The 19955-nt window shown below is 40.5% G+C and overlaps 1 protein-coding gene across 1 annotated transcript in view; it reads left to right on the top strand.

Moving 5' to 3' along the window:
- Positions 1-17412: 17412 nt before the first annotated feature.
- Positions 17413-19955, top strand: part of LOC115768780 (frizzled) — a 39809-nt gene continuing 37266 nt past the window's right edge. The window contains exon 1 of the mRNA XM_030713478.1: positions 17413-18528. Within this exon, the coding sequence (XP_030569338.1) occupies positions 17842-18528 (687 nt within the window). The 5' untranslated portion in view covers positions 17413-17841. The remainder of the gene's footprint in view (positions 18529-19955) is intronic.

Raw genomic sequence — 19955 nt, 5'->3', positions numbered from 1 at the left:
TTCTTAAGCAACTCGAAACAAGACTCACGAGTCTCGACTTAATTTACGAAAAACAAACATTACAATCAACATTTTACAGGTTTGCTGCATCATGTTTGTAGTTCAGGCTTTCTCTTTCTCCATGCCACCAACTCTCTCGCACTCTCTCTCTTTCTCTCACACACAACTCACGTAATAGCCTCGGTGATCTATTCAAATTTCATAACATGTGTCAAAGTCAAAGCAAAAGGCCGTTAAAGCTGGTTGTCTGCCTCCTTTTCGCTCCAATCCCCCCGCCGCTTGTCGCTCAGACTGTCTGCTTGGCTTGGTAATCTCTGCAGTGGTAATAAGATATGCTCATTGCCTTCGCACATGGCCATAACTAAGACGAGTTTGAGGCTCTCCTCGTGGTCTCGGCATTGGGATGTCCGCAGTGCAGTGAAGCTACCGTCATTGCCTTGTGCCTTGTGCCGGGCACTGCCGCGCCGCTTGACACTTGGGCGAAAATTGAGCGCCTTAAAATTTTGGTAGCCACCCATTCGGGCCTGGCCATCGCGCTGCTCCGTTATAGTAGCAGCCGCTAAAACCAGTTGGCCCACTCTCGGCATTTTCAATCTGAGCTTAAGGTGCAATGCGTTGCCGGCAATGGGGATTACTTAATTATGAAGCTACATGCCAGATATGCCAGACAAGGGGGCAACAGGCAGCACAGAATGAGGCAGAAATTCAGTTGTTGCATGCGCTTCAAAAAAAATGAGTTAATCAAATGCCCAGAAATTTTTCACAGTTGCGCATATTGTTTTATTTAAAGGTAATGGTGACTATTCGTTGAGCTCCATCATCATATTAGAGGCTCAATAAATCAGAAATGTTTTTGATATTTAACATTTAACTTGTTGATCTGTAGATAGTCTGTTTGTTCTGACTGACTGAAGGCAAACTTATATTTTATTTTGCATGTATGTATGACGTGTGTGTGATGTATGTATGTGGGCATATATTTATATATATGTTAATGCTTGAGTGGGTGTATGTAAGTAATCATATATGTGTGTATGATTATATGTATGTATTTATTCATGCATGTATGAATATACTAATATGAAATTGTACAAAAAAGAGATTAATTTTTAAATTATGCCCTACTATGCGATTCTCATGAATGCAATTCAGTTTTGTTTTCATGCATTGTTCAAGTATTTTATAGTCTTACAACCTAATCAATTTTGTTCTTCTGCTGTATTTTTTGTAGGGATGTTGTTATATACAAGTCTGGCTCCCTTCTTCGTGTGCATATTACTTTATTGGGGTAAGTGCATTTTTACATAAATATTTATAGAGAAATATGGTAACGTAATACTGACCTCGTTACGTTTTATTCCACCATTTTGTTATATTTATTTATTAACATTATATTATTTATGTCCTTTCCTTATTAACGACATCAAAAAAAGTGCCTATAACAAAAGTTGCTGATAAGTGTATTGAAACGTCGTCTTTGGCGCGCTTTTGCATTTTCCTGTTCTGGTTTGCCTTTCTGCATTTAATTTAAGCTTTTCCAACTATGAGAACAAAAATAAAATTGCTGTAAGCTTCACAAAAATATGACATTGACAGACACTTAAAGCTGCTTAGTGGCGTTTTCGTGTAACTAAAAGTTGGTCCTTGCATTCCACTTAGTTTTTATATTTTTTATGTTTATTTAATCTGTTTTTTTTTTTTTTTTATTTTTAATATTTTTGTTGCTTGCTCTCTTGTGGATTATTTGCAAATAATGCTTAAAGCTTGTAAGCCCCAACTGACGTTTGGCGCTCTCTTTGCTTTAATTAGATAATTTGCCAGCAGCTGTGGCGCCTCGGGGTGCCAGAGTTGCCATCGTTGCCATGTTGCAGGACGATTCCATGGCTACTGCACCTGAACGGCATTCGCATTTGCAATGCTAAACATTTGCAAACATTATCCAGCTTAAATATAATGCTGGGCCACGCCTCACCAGGGCTGCCCTCCAACGCCAGGGACACAATGTGAAATGCATAAAATGGAAAAATAAGAAAATATAACTGAGCAAAAAGAAAAACAACGAAGTACTTGACAGAAGCGCATTGCAAGCTCAAATTTATGGCAAGCTTCTTATAAATTTATGCCAAGGGAATTATGGCACGTGAATTCAACGCGAATTTCTGCTTACAATTCAGTGTAATAGGGTATATAGGGCATTTACATTTACTATTTCCAAAAATAATAGTCGATGTGATGCAGCAAGTGTGCATTTTACACTGATTAAACTATTCTTCTAAATTCCCCAAATCTTAGTTTTTTTTTAAATATGTATTCATTTTAACCTATAATTTTTTTAAGCATGAACAGCCAATTTAATAGCTTCAAATATTGCTGTGGCCTTCGACTTCGACCTGCATTAGATGAGTTAATCATTTACCTAGAGTAAAGCTTGGTTAATAAGCCAAAAAATATTTGATAACTTATTATCTTTTAGTAACAAATTGCAGCTAACTTTGTATGCTTTTGTATTCGTCATCCCAATTTGATACAAATATCCGTTCTAATTCCGTGCCATTATAGTTCCGCCCCACTGTAAGCCGAACCTTTTGATATATCTGCAACTTAATCTGAAGATGTTTGCATTTACCGAACCAACGCAAAACGTTTTCAATTTGGCGAAAATGCACAAAATGACATGCAATGCATTTTAGTGCTTTTCCACTTTTGTGCACTTCTTATCTTCATTTGATTTTGCGCTATTTTGCGCCACTTGTTTCCATTTTCCTGTCCACTCTGATACTTTTCCCGCTGCTCTGCTCGTTCTCTGTTGTTTCCCTTTTTTTTTGTTCTTCAGCATTTTTATTTAAGTTGGCCTTAAAACAATTTTATGACACCATAAGTACAAAACAAATAAATTCTTTGGTAACTATTCTGCACTCGTCCTCGCCCCCTCTCCAAGCGTCCAATGGCAGCAGCCGAGCGTTTTCTCTAATGCGCACTGCATTCATCATACGCCCCGTTGCCCATCGCCAGCGACCGAAACAAAAGCACCAAGAATATGATAAATAAATGCAACACGATAAACAAAAACAAAAAAGGCCACAAACACAAAACAAAAACGAAGCAGAACAGTTCGCTACAACGCGAAGGATGCGACCAGAATGCAATAGCGGCCGCTCCCACGCGCAAACACGGAATTCTTCGCTATCGCACACTGAACTTTGTATACCCTTACAGGAATTCATATTGAGACTAAAATGAATATGTTTTTAGTTTATCTTAGGACCTAATTGTTCTTTTGACAAATAGAATATTGAGACACAATGTTTGAAAAAGTAAATAACTTTATAATAGATAAATACTAAAATGTTTCATATTAAATCCTAATTATTTATATATTTTTATAGTTTTTTATAGAATTTTTATGAATGTGGTATAATTATTAGAAATATTATTTTTGTTTATTTTATTGTATTCAATTTTTTATGAAACTCCTTCTCTCATGATACTTTTAAGATTAGTCCCTGTTCTTGTCGCCGGCGCAGAGGAACACTAGTTAAGTGGCTGATAGAGGATAAATATGCTTTAATTAAAAGAGTATCAAATACTTGGAAAGAAGTCGCAACTTCATAGCAAGCATAGTGCGCCAAATAAGTGTGTGCGCCTGAGTTGATTTATATGGTGTGTATATACAATATAGGGGCTTACATATAGCCAGTCATGTAGCAATGTGCAGCGCTGTGTGGCATATTGGACGGCATACAGATTTCGGTTGCTGTTGCGGCTGCCTTTTGGGTGTATTTTCATTTTCATTTTCTTGTCGTTGCCTTTTTGCTTTTCTCTTATTTTTTTTTGTTTTGGACTGTGGGCGGCGTTTGGTGGAATAACTTTTATTATTACAATGCCAACGCTCTGCGAAAATGCGTTCAGCGATTTTGCTCAGCTTCTGCTCTTGCATTTTGCATTCATTTTTTTCGGCTACTGTATTTTTTTTTTATGAAAACACGCAGCAATAAAATTCCAGCTGTGTTTACGTGATTGGAAAACGATTTTCCATGGCGGCAAGCATGAAAAATTGCTGGCCCCGAAACTTAATTTTTTCTTTTTTTTTTTGGGCTTCCTTGTGGCTCATGTGCAGGATGGTGTGAAAAAAACGTTGAGCACACAAAAATGATTATTTTTATTGCCCGTGCTGTAGATTAAAAAGATATTTTTCTGCGTGTAATTGTCAACATGCGGGTTGCTTCTTGAATTCTTAATGATCCTGTAACTTTTATGAGCACGTTGAGTAGTCAATAAATTTTCATTACTTTAATGCATGTTTTATGCACGTTTTCTCCGCTCCACTCCAGCAAAACCTGCAGCTCAGGTCTTCAGGTCTTCAGTTTTTCAGCTTTTCTTATTTTATTTCTTTTCATATGCAACAACAATTTGCAGCTTCTGCAACACTTGGGCTGCCGGCCGTGCCGTTCAATAGCCACGTCTTACTCCTCGCTTCCAGCTCTAGCTCACATGTTAAATCCCCAAATTTATGATGCTGTGGTCAATTTGGAGCATATGGCGGCTGCCAATCGTTGGGCTCCGCTGCTGTTCGATTCGGTGTCCTTTCGGGGCCTTATGCCATAAATTGCTTTCGTTAAAATAATGAAAAAAAGGGTTGTGAATTGGTTTTTCTTGGGGTCGGGGCTGACTGGGGCTGATATTGCGTTAAATGGCAGCTGTTTTTCAATAGTTATAAATAAAGAAGGTTTTAATAAATTATTACTAATATTCTATAAAAATATAAGTATATGCTTACACATGTTCCAAGTCCAAAATATATACTATATGTTAAAAACTTGTTACAAATATATATTTTTTTTATTTTATGTAGAAGTGTAAAATTTATATAGTTACATACCAGATAGCTATTATTTTATTTTATCACACTGCACGCACTATCCGATGCAGACATTTGGCTTTATATGCGAGGGTCTCTTGAATATCGCAGCTAGCAAACAATATTTATGAGCCTGGGCTGTTAAGGGAGTCCAAATACAGCTTCGGTTGGTATGTTCACTTGTTCGCCAATGGAGTGTGTGTGTGAGCGTCATTTATCATATTTAATACTTTTGAGTGATTATATAAAAAGCTAGCTAAACTAATAACTTAGCATCAAGCTCAAACGACGCAATAACTCCAACTTAATACATAATTTATAGCTGGGCAGTTTCTTTTTTGAACTGTAGAGCCAGCTTGGCATATTGGGCAAAAAACATAGGTAAAGCCAAATAATTTACGAGCGTGGATAAGTGTACCAAATAGATTTAGCTATTTAAAGTGTAGACAGACACAAGGAGAGCAACAATCTAAGCAACTGGGGACTACGGACATTTTACGTGCTGTCAACTACAGCAAAACGCATGTAAAATTCAACATCAATAGCTGCAACCTCATATCTGTTACTGTCTGCGTGTCTACATCCTGACTGCATTTACATTTACAGACAGCAGTAGAAGGAGCCTTTGTGCATTTGAAGGCATTGCGCTTCATTTCCTCAACAAAATGTGCACAACTTACAAAAGTATTTTTACAACAATAACCAAAATAGAAGCAACAACTGTAAGTTTATTGAATTATCTGATTTGGTGAATCAATTGGCATGCTAATGCGAATATAGATACGATTGGAAAACTGTATGCAAATGCGAAAAGGATTCAAGTAAAAACTTACCTGTATGCCGTTCGAAAAACTTTGTGGTAACAACTTGGCAACGCTTTTAAATAAATCGATAAATGAAATGTAATCCCTTAGCAGACCCAGCTGCAGCAGGCAACTGCAACTGCAAGTGCGCACAGTATGTATTTACTCACTGCATCCAGTTAAGTAAAAATTTTAATGCAACGCCCTACCGAAAACAAACACCCCTTTCCGTTCCAGGCCCAGACAAACTTTTGGCCATCAATTCGCTGGAGAAAATATTTTCCACATGCCAAAAAGTTTTGCTCAGCCAAAATGTTTAAGATGAAGAGACACACGTCAGAAAAGGAATGCAAAGAGTGTTTTCCCTTTTTAAAAAACAATTTTGTCAAGAATAGCTTACACATTATAAATACTTACTAATAAGAAATTAGAAACTTATAAATATTTATGACAAAGTCACGAAATTGTATATATGTATGTATATAAATCGCAACTATCTGGCAATGTGCCTAATATTAAAGCCTTTTTAAAATGGCCCAAGAATTCGGACACATATAGATACAGAACAGGTACAGGTACATATACAGATACAAATACAGATATTGATGCAGATACAGATACAGATACAGATACAGATACAGATACAGATACAGATACAGATACAGATACAGATACAGATACAGATACAGATACAGATACAGATACAGATACAGATACAGATACAGATACAGATACAGATACAGATACAGATACAGATACAGATACAGATACAGATACAGATACAGATACAGATACAGATACAGATACAGATACAGATACAGATACATACACAGATACAGATACAGATACAGGTACAGGTACATATACAGATACAAATATAGATAAAGATGTCTTTTATTTTGCTACAGATACGTATAAGGATTTGGGTACATATGCAGATCCTGCGTTAAATTTCTATAGATAGTCCCGTTACCCACAGTTAGAGTGTAGTTAGCCGAAAGTAGAAGACGAATTGCGGCTGGCGGGCAAAAATGTTTAGGTAGCAAATGTGGAACGTGACAACGGCAAATGCAACTGTAAAAGTTTTCTCGCATTACGCATACGCCATGTGGCAGGGGTTAGGTATATGCAGACGCTGGAAAGATGGTGAAGAGAGAGGGGGAGTAAGAGTGAGGCAAACATTGCCTTTACCCAGTTGTTTGTCGTCTATCGAGCAATATGTTTTATTTTTATCGCAAATTGGTTGACTTGGAATTTGGGAATTGTTGTTGTGCCCGCCTGCTGAGGGTTGCTATTGTACGTGCCTAAAAGATGTCAAATTTTCCGAATTGATGTGTGCGTTTTCCTTTTTCTTGAACCCAGTGGCACCATCTAAAATATGAGGTTATGATAGTAGGCACGAAATAACGATCGTTTAACTTATAAAAAAGGAAAGGGTAAAGAAAACCCCAGCTGATAGGAAGAACTTAATTGCATAAATAAAACTTGATTTGTATCCGATATGCATGTTCATCTCTAGTACTAGTCTCTATTTAAACATCTCCGAAACGCCCTTGTCAACATATTTTACCCATATCTATTTGATCCAATCTTTATTACCTCTATCTGCGATTCTGCATTGAGCTCGTGGGCATTTAGTGTCAATTACAGTTCTCTGTCCTCATTTCTTACCTACCAAAAGTATCTCTAAAAACTCTCCCCTCACTCCACCAGCCATACGCATACACAATGCCTGATTGCCTGAGCCTTAATTCCAACTGTCATTCGTCCTGAATTCCTTGCGTTGTCCTTGACAGCACTGACGTCGCAATCGTGGCCTTAAAGCGACGTCTTGCTGGCCTATTTGTGTCGAGCATTTTCCAACACTGTGGGCGACGTTGCTGCTAGTGTGCCTCTGTTTATTTGTATAGATTTTTCCAATTTTGCTGATGGCATTTTAGGTGACAGACACACACAGGCAGGGAGTGGGGCGGCAAGAATGGATGGCTGTATGCGTGGAGAGCAGCGACTCCTTGGGGGGACCATGCGAATGGAGCTATGCCTATGCTTAGCCTTTTTACAACTTTCTGGCGTCTTTTGCCTGATAAAAATCAGACGAGAAGGCGGCAAAAATTGATGGCACATTAAATTGGCCCGTGCCAAGACGTGCAATGGGCGAGTCTATCAATGCACATGGAGCACATGGATCAACTGTATGGCTGACTATGGCAATGGCTCAATATGTGCGTTTTGCCAGGCACTTGATAGGCCTTTTATTGTCCTGCAATAAAAGCTGGCAGCGCAACGGCCAAGAAGTGTCAAGTAGTTGCCCCTGCTGCTCCTTCATCCAGCCCTCATCAGCCTTGCGTTCCGGCATGGCAAACCCAATTTTCTGGCTCATAAATATTTGTTGAAATCGAATGACAACAAACTTTGATTCATTTTTTGCTGCAGCCGCCGCTTTACATCAAATTTGTTGTATATCATAAAGTGATTTTTTTTCCTTTGGTAAACACATATAATTCTTTTTTATGGATGAAAATTCTGCCTTTTACTCCGCTTAAACGTTATATTTTTTATTTTTATTGATTTATAATGTCGGCAAAACGCTGTTGGTAAAAATATTTGGCATATTTACGTATACGCGTGTATATAAATATTTTTTACAGCTTCCTTTGAAGTGCAGTCGATTTTCAATTGAATTCGTTTGATTGACAGGCCGCGCATTAACATTTCCCCATTTTCCGCCACATCTTTTTGTAAGTTTTTTTTTTTTTTATTGAAAATTTGTTTATACGGTTATACACTTCATAAGTTATGTGCTTGTTGTTGCTGTGCGTTGAAGTGAAGTGTTATTTATTTTGCATTCAATGGGCCATTAATATTTGAAATTAACAGTTAATATTACATGGCATTAATGCTTACAATCTGTGGAATTTATGGCAATTCAGCGCAGATTAGCACATTTTTTGAATAGAATTTATAACACATAAATGTGAACATATAGTTATAAGCAATTAACTGTCGGCTAATGCTATTATGTAGGTCAATTAAATAATCAATATTTGTGCAAATTCCAATTGTTGTTCAAAGCTTTTCTATATGTACATTATAAATAGTACATAAGAAACCGATCAATGCACACGGAATTGAATCCAAAATAATGTTTTTTCTTAAATAAAATTAGGGGGATATCCTCTTTTTCTGTAGGCCTCTTCAAATTTCTGATTCCTCCAGACTTGTCAGGTATTGTCGACCCTTATTCCTATCTATGACAGTTTGTATTACGTTTTCTCTTTTGAACTTTCTATTCTCTTTATAAAATCTTTGCTTTCTCAATACAAGCGGCACCTCACTAAACACTATTCTTTAGGTGTTAGTCCTTAGGCTCCTAATGTGCTGTGGCACAACCTGTGCTCGCTTAATATTAGCTTTGCTTGAGAAAAGTAAGAATACCCCAGTTTGATGCAAGGCTCTTAACAAATTCTCCAATTATCTTGCCCTTCGCATTTGCCTTGGCCAATTAATGACCACTTTTAGTGAAATTTCCCAGCACTTTTGAACAATTTTGCCAGCAGGCTAAAGCTCTGGTAAAAACAACTAATTTAGTTGAAGTAAAATGGCATTGTTTGGATTCGGATTTGCTTGCAAAAATCCCAATCCCCAAGCCACCCTAAGCTTCATTGGAATGGCAATACGATTCCCTGCAGGCGTAGAATTTCTTTAGAATTTGTTTCGTGCAACAACAAGAACAAAAAAAACAGCCACAACAACGGCAACGACGACAACAATTGCTGAGCTGCATTTGTTTGTTTTTTTTTTTTGGCTACGAGCAACTGCAAATTCCCAAAACAAGCCAAAATCATTAGCAACAAAATTGCAGGCACGCCCCCAGCCGCAGCGCCCCTTTTAGCCGCTACCCCTTGATTTTCTCATGCAGACTTAACATTTTAATTTAATTTGTGCAGACTTGTTGTAGTTGTTGCTGTTGTCGTTCATTTTTTTGCTGTCCCCAAAAACCTCAGAGATTGGAACTCTCGCATTTCTGCCTTTTTCTCCCTTCCTGCCTTTGGTTATTTTACATATTTTTTCACTGCATGTGTTTTGAGACTTTCCCTATTTGGAGTTTTCTTCTTCTCTTTTTTTTTTGTTTGTCAACGTCGACGTGCTGCCAAATCCTTTTGCCTGTTGTCACAATCAACAGCCAGCAACAGCAACAACAAGGGCCAAGAGAGGATGAAAAAAAAAACGCAGCCTGCGCTGCTTTTAATGCGTATTTGACATGCAAATTTATTTAATTTTCTGCTTCAAATCATGCAGTCCCCCTGCTGCTGCACAACCCACCGAAAACCCGCTGCCTAGCATCATCCTGTTGCGCTTTTAATTACGGAACAACAACAAAGAAAATCGTTGCCCTGGCTGCCAATTTATGGCGCAAAGTTCCTAGATAGCCACGTCCTGTGCGCGCTTTAACATGTCCTTTGTGGCATGCACCATGGAATTATGCCACCATGCCGCACACCCCTTCACACGAACACACACCAACCACTTGTGTGTGGCGGTTAAAGCTGCACGCGAGTCAACTTTAAGCAAAAATCAATAGCTTTTGCGACGCAACGTGCAAAGGTAGCTGCGATCCACCCTTAGTTCTTGACTATGTTTAGGTATTTACCTTGCGTACCCCAACTCACACCGGAAGCCGGAAATGTCTATGTGTGCGAATGTGTGTGTGGCAACGTCATAGCTGGTGGCTTGCCAGCGCACAAAGTTGCCAGACGCCGCAGCCAGACGCCGTTGCCAGACATGTAAAATTTGCCAATCGTAAAATGCATGCCCTGCCTTCAGAAGGTGTCCACGAAGCTGAACGAAGAAGCGTTAATAGATGTAGATTACTTACTTGATTATCGAGAATCATGTGATTTTAACAGCTGCTCAATGCAGATGATTCCCAAAGAAGGAAAATACTCTTCGCAGTTCTCCATTTATTCGCAGTTTTTACATAACATATATTTATATTAATATTAATATTTATATTTTCATTTATTTCTAAAGGGCATCTAGCTGTAGGCTTCGTAAATTTAATCGTTGCTATGTTTACATTTTTAAAGCGGGTTGTTGGCTGTTTAATTTTTGTTTGGTCAGCTTTCCGTCTGATTACGAGGCCGCAGTTCTTAGCTCGAGTCGCTCTTTCATGTTGCAGCTGTTCGGGAGCGGTTGACGTGGCGTATGAGCAACTTATGAAAGGGTTAGCGGGCAACCGTTTGCAGACTTTAGCTCCCTTTGCCGCCCTTGGCGGCCTTTTGTTTGACTTTTTCTACACGTTTCGGCCATCAGGCCAGGCCCGGAAAAGGTGGCGTTAATTTTACAGTCTGCGCACGTTTTGACCCTTGCTAAAAGTTTTTGTTGTTCGTGTTTGGTTTTTCTTGTTTTTTTTTTTTGTTGTTTAGTTTGTTTTATCCATTTTTTTTTTTTGGTCAGCCATTTTTCCAGACGATATGTTGCGGCCATATTTAATTTGTTGCAAGTTTCTGTGTGCGCATCGGGCGGTCGTCGCTTCCGCATCCGCTTAACAAATTTGTATGCCCTGCCGCGCACCTGTCCTTGCCCTCAACACCTGCCCGCCAGGTAGCAAAAGTTGCTCCTAGACACCTATTTAGTAAAATGCATTCATCAAAAACAAAATCTGGGCTATAAATTAGCTGGGTTTCGCCTGGAGAATATTCAGACAATCGTAAAAAAATACCTAAAATGTGGTTAAGTTTAAATTGCCAAACTAGGAGATGCCCTGTATAACTTAAACACGATTATATAAGAAATATATCTATTTTAAAAAAAGGAATTCTTCTTTTCTCCGTGTGCAAAAGCAAAGTTTTACATTTTAGTTTTATATAGAACAACTTTCATATACCCTCTCTATCACTTTTATGGGTTGCAGGGTATAAAAGCCCAAAAAGGCAAATGAGTTTAATATAATTGAAGTGGCTCACAAGGGTTAAGTTGAGCTGTGAAATAATGAGGGCAGCTCTGAAGGGATTGTTAATTGGGATGGCTTGGCTTTGCTGGGATTGGGGGTCTGATAATTGGGCAGATTTGGGTTGGATTACTATAGCTGCCAGCCCGCTTGATCTATTAGAGCAAAAACGGAAGAAACTGAGAAGCGGGCCGGAAACTGTTGGACGAAACAATGTTGAAAGCTACCCAAAGGGCTTTCAATCTAACGAAAAGTTTACGCTAAGGATATTTGAAGGGACTTCACAAAATATATCTCATAAAAAGAATACAACTTGAGACTGAAATACACGTGCTCGAGTAGGATAGCCTGTTCGTATTGATCGAATTTATGTACTAATGTGTTCTGAACTGCGCCCACACTCAGGCCCACAGTTTGTGCCATAACTGGATACAAAAGGCATTCAATTAAACCCTGGACAGACCCAACAAGTTCAACTGTGTAACGCCCAATTAACCAACGTGTCGACAACTTCCTACGGCCTAGAGCTGCCCTGGACCCCTGGACCCCCTTCAACACCCGCTGTCGACTCGCATGTAAATCACAATACGGTTCAAAGTTGAAAATGGTCCGCAACGAGGCAAGCAAAAATCTTTAGCTGCCACAAAAGTTGATCAAATCTTTGGCCTTCGGGCACAACAGACGCCCCCCCTCCCCCCTCTTCAGCCACCCATGCGCAACTCTATATACACTTCAGCTTCATAGTGAGCGCCAAAAGTCGTAAACCAAATAGCATAAATAACGCCCCAGGCCTAGGGGTCTGTTTGGGGGCGCGTAGGTGGAACCGCACACATTTCCGCTGATGCTAGCGCAGCCAGGGCACCAATGGGAATAATGGGGCGTGTATGACCATGCCCCCACCAACGTCCGCGTTAAGCACATTTATCACGCATACGCAGCGTATGCCGTGCCACAACCAACTGGCCCCATTGAGAGTGCATTCCCAGGCCAAGCAGCGAATTGCAAATTTCCGCAACTCGACGCGATTGCAAATGCGACTCCGAATGCGAACTCTGTCGAGGATAGCCAAGGCCTAGACAGCATGTTACCAACAGGGCACCTACACCCGCACCTGCATCTCTGCCCTCAGCCCGCTCAAGCAGCGTCGCACAACTTCACCTGAATGCAAAATTTCAAATGCAATTATTTATAGTCCTGGCAGCCGGTATCATAACTTTGTTATGCACTCTGTTACCCTTGAGAAATAGGTTTTGCATTAGGAATAATGCACACTTGTATTTGAATATCTTAGATTTGAGTTAAGGATTTACGATTCAACTGCTGCCGTGTGTTAGAATCTTAAGCGCCAGTCACGACCTGTTGCGCTGCTCTCACAATTATTTGTTGAGCTTGGGTTTTGGAGTTTGTTTTCCTTTATTTCTTAACCGTATAGAGAAAGAACTCTATTTGCATTCTTAGGAGTGTGATTAAGGTTGGGTCTAAGCTCAAATGCTGTTCCAAACTGGTTCACGAACTTTCCAAACTATCCGGAACTAGAACCTGGATATATAAAATTGGGTTAACAATCCAAACCTTCCAGCTGGAGCACTGGCACAGAACGTGAACCGAACCATTCAAATTTGTGGTCATAAGAAGTAACAGCTGTCTAGATAAACCCTAATTTGTATTATTATTTTAATGTTCTTCGAAATAGTAAGATAGTAGGTTAACCTATTCAAATTAGTCTTCATTAATTATTAAAAATGTATGAGTTTATTGTTTGTCAAGGGTTCTCCAATATTCCCTTAAAACTTATTTCTATAAAGGGTATCGATATTTGTCTAGCCGACTGTCTATATTTTTTTTTTCAACTTAAGATTGTTTACCTCTTTCTTATCTTTGAAATACATTCTATTATTTGTGAAGTACTTAAAAGTAGCACCTATCTCTTTGAAAGGGTATCGATGTCTGTCTACCCTACTTTCTGTCTATTCCATTCTTTTTTTTATACCCTTGCAGAGGGTATTATAATTTTGACGTGAAATGTGTAACGCATAGAAGGAGACATCTCCGACCCCATAAAGTATACTGCCGTAGGAACGATCGGCCGAAAATTAAGTTTTTGTATGAAAAAACATTTTGTTTATCAAGATATCTTGACCAAACTCGGCATTAACTATTTTCCCTGTGCTTCTTAGATACGGGCAAAGCACTATAAGCATTATGAAAAGGTTGGGTCTGCAAGGGTATTAGATCTTCGGCGTGCCGAAGATAGCCTTCCTTTCTCGTTTTTTATCCTTTTCGAGGGACCTTCAGCTGGACGCTTGTAACGAGCCTAGTTTGATGGACATTGCAGCGCCTGCTTTGATTGATGGCCCCGGCCAATGCAATGTAAGCAGCCTACCCGCTGACCCCGCAGCACGACTACAACGTAGCCCGCCCCCCAGCACACCCCCCTACACGACTGGTGAAAGTCGTTAGTCATTTTTCAAAAATTTAATTGAGCTTTTGGCCGTTGGCTGTTTTAAGTAAATAATGCATTATTTATGGGTAGCTTCCGCCGATGATCCCAAAAGCCTGGCAAACTTTTGTGGCCTCTACTGGGGCATTGTGCATGGGTCAGGGGGGGGGGGGGGGGGGGGGGGGGGGGGCGCCGAATAGCAACAAATGAGCTGTAAAAATAGCGCACAGACAAAACGTAAACTTTTAATCAAGAAATTCGCCAGCGGGCCTTCAACGAAAACAACAGCAAAACGCACTCAACTAGCCCCAATCTTGGGCTTCCCACCAAGCGGGAGAAAGTAAGGGGGCGAGAGAGGTGGGGGGCAGCTTTTACATCTAATTAGTTTGTTATGAGTGTGGCCAAGGTTTTCCAGAGTTGACATCGGAGTTCAAAGGGAGGCGGAGGCAAAAGTTTCGCCAGCCACGTGACTTTTGCACAGAGGGTTGTTAAACTGGTCAACTAATGTGGCCAAGGACGCCAAGGGTCAGACAGGGCGTCGGGCGGGTTGTTAAGGAATTTGCTAAGGATTTGCTTTCGAGTTGGCTTCGAGTTGCGGGTCAGACAAATGTAAATACTTGCAGTTGGCCAAGCGAACCCTTTGGGCTTAGAGCCGAGTCCTTTTTGCATTAAGTCGCCAAAACCACGCACACACGAGCTCGTCCTGTTAAGCCTTTTCTAATTTGGACGCCATGTTTGGCAGCTTGTTTATTCTTATTTTTTTGCTCTTTGGGGCTAAACATAACATGACCAAAGTTATGTGGATTGATTTTCGTATTTTGTAGCTACAAATGAGGTTGTATATATATATTTTTTATTATTTGAACGGGGCTTAGGACAGATTATTTATGTAGCTAAAACAAGTTGAATTTCCAGGGAGCTTCATCGGGATAGTGAGGGGGCAGGGGTACTTTGCAATCAGAGCCGAAAAGCTGGGTTTATGCATATCATAAATATATGAAAATAGAAAATGTGCTACTTTGTTTTTGTATTTCAAAAATGCGGTACTCTATTTATAAATGTCCTCGCTTTAAAATCGTAGAAAATGTGGGATATTTTTTTTAAAAAGGATGTAAATAATGGATAATATGACAGAGCTCTAGATATGCTATTAAAGAAAACTATATAAAATTTGTAGATTGTAAAATTTGGAGTATTTTATTATTAGTATTTACAAAGCTTGGATAAAGAAGGATGCCAGTTGTGTAGAGAAACAAACTGAATTATTAACTGACTGCCAGTTGATTATACCCACAGTTACATTAAAGATGGGTATAAAATAATGATTGTCATGCAACCATTTAAAGTGTAAGTGGAACTATTAACTACCCCTCATTATAGACACTAATTTGCGGGTCTAATATTCAATTCAACTTTCGCTATCTGCGCTCATCTGCTTTGGCTTCTTTTGCCTTACAGTTTTGAGGCAATTTCATTTTAATTACATGAAATTACATGCGAAACATATTCTAAAAGACACGCGAAGAACACAACAACAAACACTTTCTAACACTGCCCAGTTAGTGTGTGTGTGTGTGGGTGAGAGCGTGGGGCGGGCAGACAAGAGCAGCAGCAGCAGCTGAGCGGCGGCGTCAAAGTTCGTTCACTTGTAAACATAAAACGAGCGACAACTGAAAACAACAACAGCAAAAAAAAAATAACTGAAAAGGCAAAGGCGACAGGCAACTGAGCCGCTGCGCTGTCGACGTAGCTGAGCAGCAACAATGAAAAGTCTTTTTATGCTGCTCAACTTTGGCGCTTTTTATTAAACAAGCCGACGACGATGGCGCAGCAGACGCCTAAGAAGCACGAGAAGCCACAGCGGCACAGAAGGAACGCCGGCTAAACCGGTAACACTTGTTTACAGCCCACACGGGAGAGCGAGCGCAGCAGGGACAGCAAGAGTGTCTAAGATAGTGTGTGAGAGAGAGAAAGAGGGAGAGAGAGAGAGAGCGAGTGGAATTGTAAGACAGAGGAAAACAAGGCACAAAAGCTCACACATCTTCATACATATCAACACATGTCCATGTGTGTATGTGTGCGTGTGTGTTTGTGTGTGTTTGTGTCCGTGCCTGCAAGAGCATGAAAAATATGTTAAACTTTGAGCGACTGCATTCTGCTGCTGCGATCGGGCTGCGGGCTACAGGTGACAAAGACAAAGCTTCCTCTAATGTCATCATTATTGTCAATATAACAAGTTTATTGGCTTCGCATCGCGCCCTTCCCCCCGCAACGCACCGTACCACCCCGTCACGTTGGGGTCATTAGAGAAATGCCTTGGATATGCGAAGTTAGTTCGAGTTGATTTTGTTTTTGTTGTGTTCTCAGCTCGCTTGATTCCATGCTAAGCGCAGATTAAACGCAAGTTAATGACTTAATTAAGTTCAAGTGTAGGCAAAGAAAGTCAAAGACAAAGACAGAAAAAAAAGCTAAATGAACCGAAAGAAAAGAGATGAGAACAGATAGAGATAAACTCATATAAATTGTCGCATTTGCCATCTCTGAACCGAACAATTAGGGAAACACATTTGTTAGAGTTCACTGAGCTTTTTTTTCGCAATGAAAGTTCTTATAACGGCAACGTATGCAAATAGCTGTAAATGATTAAGATTGATGTGCTCAAGTGGGAATCAGCATAACATTTGTGTATGCAAATATCTTTCTATAAAAATACCCAAAACATATTTGAAAAAAGTCTTCTAATCTTTATATGCTATTAAAAACACTCAGTTTGCTTTCCGCGTGAATGGAGCACAATCTGCTGGCATGTTCATTCGGATTAGCTTTATTTAATTTTAATTTTTAATTAATACGATAAACGCTACTCTTAACCATTTGTTGATACTTAACTCAATCAACAGGAGCTCAAGCTGCTGCCGCAATAGCATCCAAAACAAAGCGTTTAACAGCCCTGTTCTAGTTGGCGCTCTCGTGCTCGCTCTCAAACTGCATTGAGCGTCAAATTCAAGGTCGCCCCATGCAACATATATTGCTGAAGAGAGCTGGAGCGACAGAGCGCCTCGGAGAGCACATATTCAGCAACTGAGCGTAAGCAATGCAAACAAGTTACGACACGAAGGCTGCTGTTGCTGGACGGCTGGCCTGTTGATGATGTTCGGCTCAATGTTGCTCTCGCGCTCGCTCGCCCACCAATACCACCACCACCACCAGCAGCAGCAGCAACAAACCTGCTCTCTCCCACCTCAGCCCACACACTGGCAGCATGACGGCGTTCCATGCAATGGTTAGTTTGTCAGCGTCTGCCCTGCCGCTCGGTTGTGCTCTCGGTTGAATATTCGTTTGATGTAACTTCAGGCTCAACGTAGTTTCGCGCCGTTTTACGTAAAAGTTCTGCTGCATACGGTACTTTTGTAGTTGGCAGCGCGTCGCTTAGCCGGCAAAACAAACGCCGAGAAAAGCCTAAATAAAAGTGTTAAAAAAGGGTACAAATAAAGAGTAATTGCAATTGAAATGAAAAATAGTTCTGTCACATATTTGTGCTATGCAAAATGCTAAATAGCCGCCGCGTGTTTTTGTGCGTGTTTTAAATATATTATTTTCAACGCCCTGCTCTCGCCCTCGCCCTCGCCCCCGTCATTGTGCTTGTGCTTGTGTGTGTGTGTGTGTGTGTGTGTTTTTGTCAAAATGTCCGAGCTTTAAGAATCCCGCAAAGCGTTGAAAATTTACTTAAGATATCCACGAGCCAAAAACGCGCCAACCAATAAAAGAAATTATTATTCGGTTCTGAAAAATGTGCGAAAGTAGAAAAATGCTGCTTCAGCCGCTGCTGCTGCTGCTGCTGCCGGCGCTGCTGCAGAGCGCGCAGCGCTACGATCAGACCCCGTTGGACGCCAGCTCGTACTATAGGTCCGACTTGACCGGCAGCTCGGCCAGCTCGCTGGACGGCTTTCCACATCACAATCGCTGCGAGCCCATCACCATATCCATATGCAAGAATATACCCTATAATATGACGATAATGCCCAATCTGATTGGTCACACCAAGCAGGAGGAGGCGGGCCTGGAGGTGCATCAGTTTGCGCCGCTGGTCAAAATCGGCTGCAGCGCCGATCTACAGTTATTTCTCTGCTCCCTCTATGTGCCCGTCTGCACCATACTGGAGCGCCCCATTCCGCCCTGCCGCTCGCTCTGCGAATCCGCACGCGTCTGCGAGACCCTCATGAAAACGTACAACTTCAATTGGCCCGAGAATCTCGAGTGCTCCAAGTTTCCCGTACACGGCGGCGAGGATCTCTGTGTCGCCGAGAACACCACCGCCTCCTCCTCCACCCCGGCGCCCACGCGCAGCGCACCCAAAGTGACCACGCGCAAGCATCAGATCAGCGTGGACAGCCCCCATCGGAACATAGGATTCGTGTGTCCAGTGCAGCTGAAGACGCCTCTGGGCATGGGCTATGAGCTGAAAGTTGGCGGAAAGGTAAGTGCCAGAAATATGAATTAAGCGTTAAGTGCGCAATGCAGATCACAAAAGGGAATGCTAAATTGCGGTACCCCAACCGAGATAAGAAATTTAGAGAATGCATGCAATGAGAGAAAAGGCGATAGATCAAAGTGTAAGAAGAAAGAACGTGCGAAACTCAAAAGGAGATTGAGCACATGTTGAAAGCATTGAGTAATAATTAGTACCATGCATGAACTTTATAACGGTAAACAAAGCTCTCTTTCTATTTATTACTCAATGACTCAATGTGTTGACAGTAATGAGAGCAAAAGTTACGTAGTCTAAAATGAGTGTAAAATGCCTTGATGCAGATATAACGGAATAACGTTTATCAATGGGAGGAGAAACATTTCTCAGAACAATTTTCTGCTTGTGCTCTCATATTGAGATTATAAAGTGTCCGTTTTTGCATAAGAGTAGATATGACATGAATATATTCCTGTAAATATCAAGGTAGATATTCTTAATAATGAATGTTTCTATCTTATTTTTTGCTTAAACTTTTTGTGGTTCTTTCTGTTTTCTTGAAACGTTGAAAAATTCTTTTTAGTTAATGTTATAAATTTTCTTTAGCCGTTTTTATTGACTATTTTTTGCTCATCAGGTCAGAGTTTTTTCGCTCGTGTTCAGCTCTTAATTTAAATAATATTCACTGCATTTTTACTGCGACATTCCTTTGTGCACAGAGACTTAGAGGCTTGTTTCTCTTCTGATCATTTTCAAAATAACTGCAGTTTTTATGTACCTGTACCGTTATGTGCGTAGTATTCCACATCGTTTCATTCGGGTCAACTGCCATTTTATGTCTTCATTTGAACTCCATACGCAATATGCTCTGATCCTGGAACAGTCAAAAACAAGTATAAAAAGTGCATATCCTGTTGCGTCGTAGATTAATTTCAACCACCAGGCCGAGCTGCGGGGAGTCTTCGAGTCATTCGAGTCGCCGATTCGGAGTCGGAGTCGGAGTCACCCTGTGATGGCCGCTGGGATTTTGACCTGCCAGTATTGAGTACTGGCAGCAGGTAAAACGGCTCAAAGAATACTCTACCCCCTGCCTTTAGACTTTGTTTGTTTGCTTTTGCTTGCTTTTCTTCGTCTTCTTCTTCTTCTTCTTCGTCTTCTTCTTCTTCTTCACTTGTGCATTTGGTTTGTTTTGGGAAACCAGTTTCCCGTTCGATGCAATTTGTAATGCCTGCTTATGGCTTACGCTTCCAATAGCCGAAAAACGAGGTAACGCTTAATACAGAACCCCCCTCCTCCTCCCCCTCCCCCTGATAATATGTATTTCAGCGCATTTTCACGTTGTATAATTAATTTTCTAGCCAGCCAGTTGGCTGCTCTTCATCATCAACATCATTATCATCATCATCATTATCAGCGGCATCATCAGTTTCGTCATT

The sequence above is a fragment of the Drosophila novamexicana genome, unplaced genomic scaffold (genome assembly GCF_003285875.2).
Source record: "Drosophila novamexicana strain 15010-1031.04,08,12 unplaced genomic scaffold, DnovRS2.1 tig00000009-arrow-pilon, whole genome shotgun sequence".
NCBI lineage: Eukaryota > Metazoa > Arthropoda > Insecta > Diptera > Drosophilidae > Drosophila > Drosophila novamexicana.
Note: the sequence above shows the minus strand (reverse complement) of the source record. Positions and strands in the feature narration are given on the sequence as shown.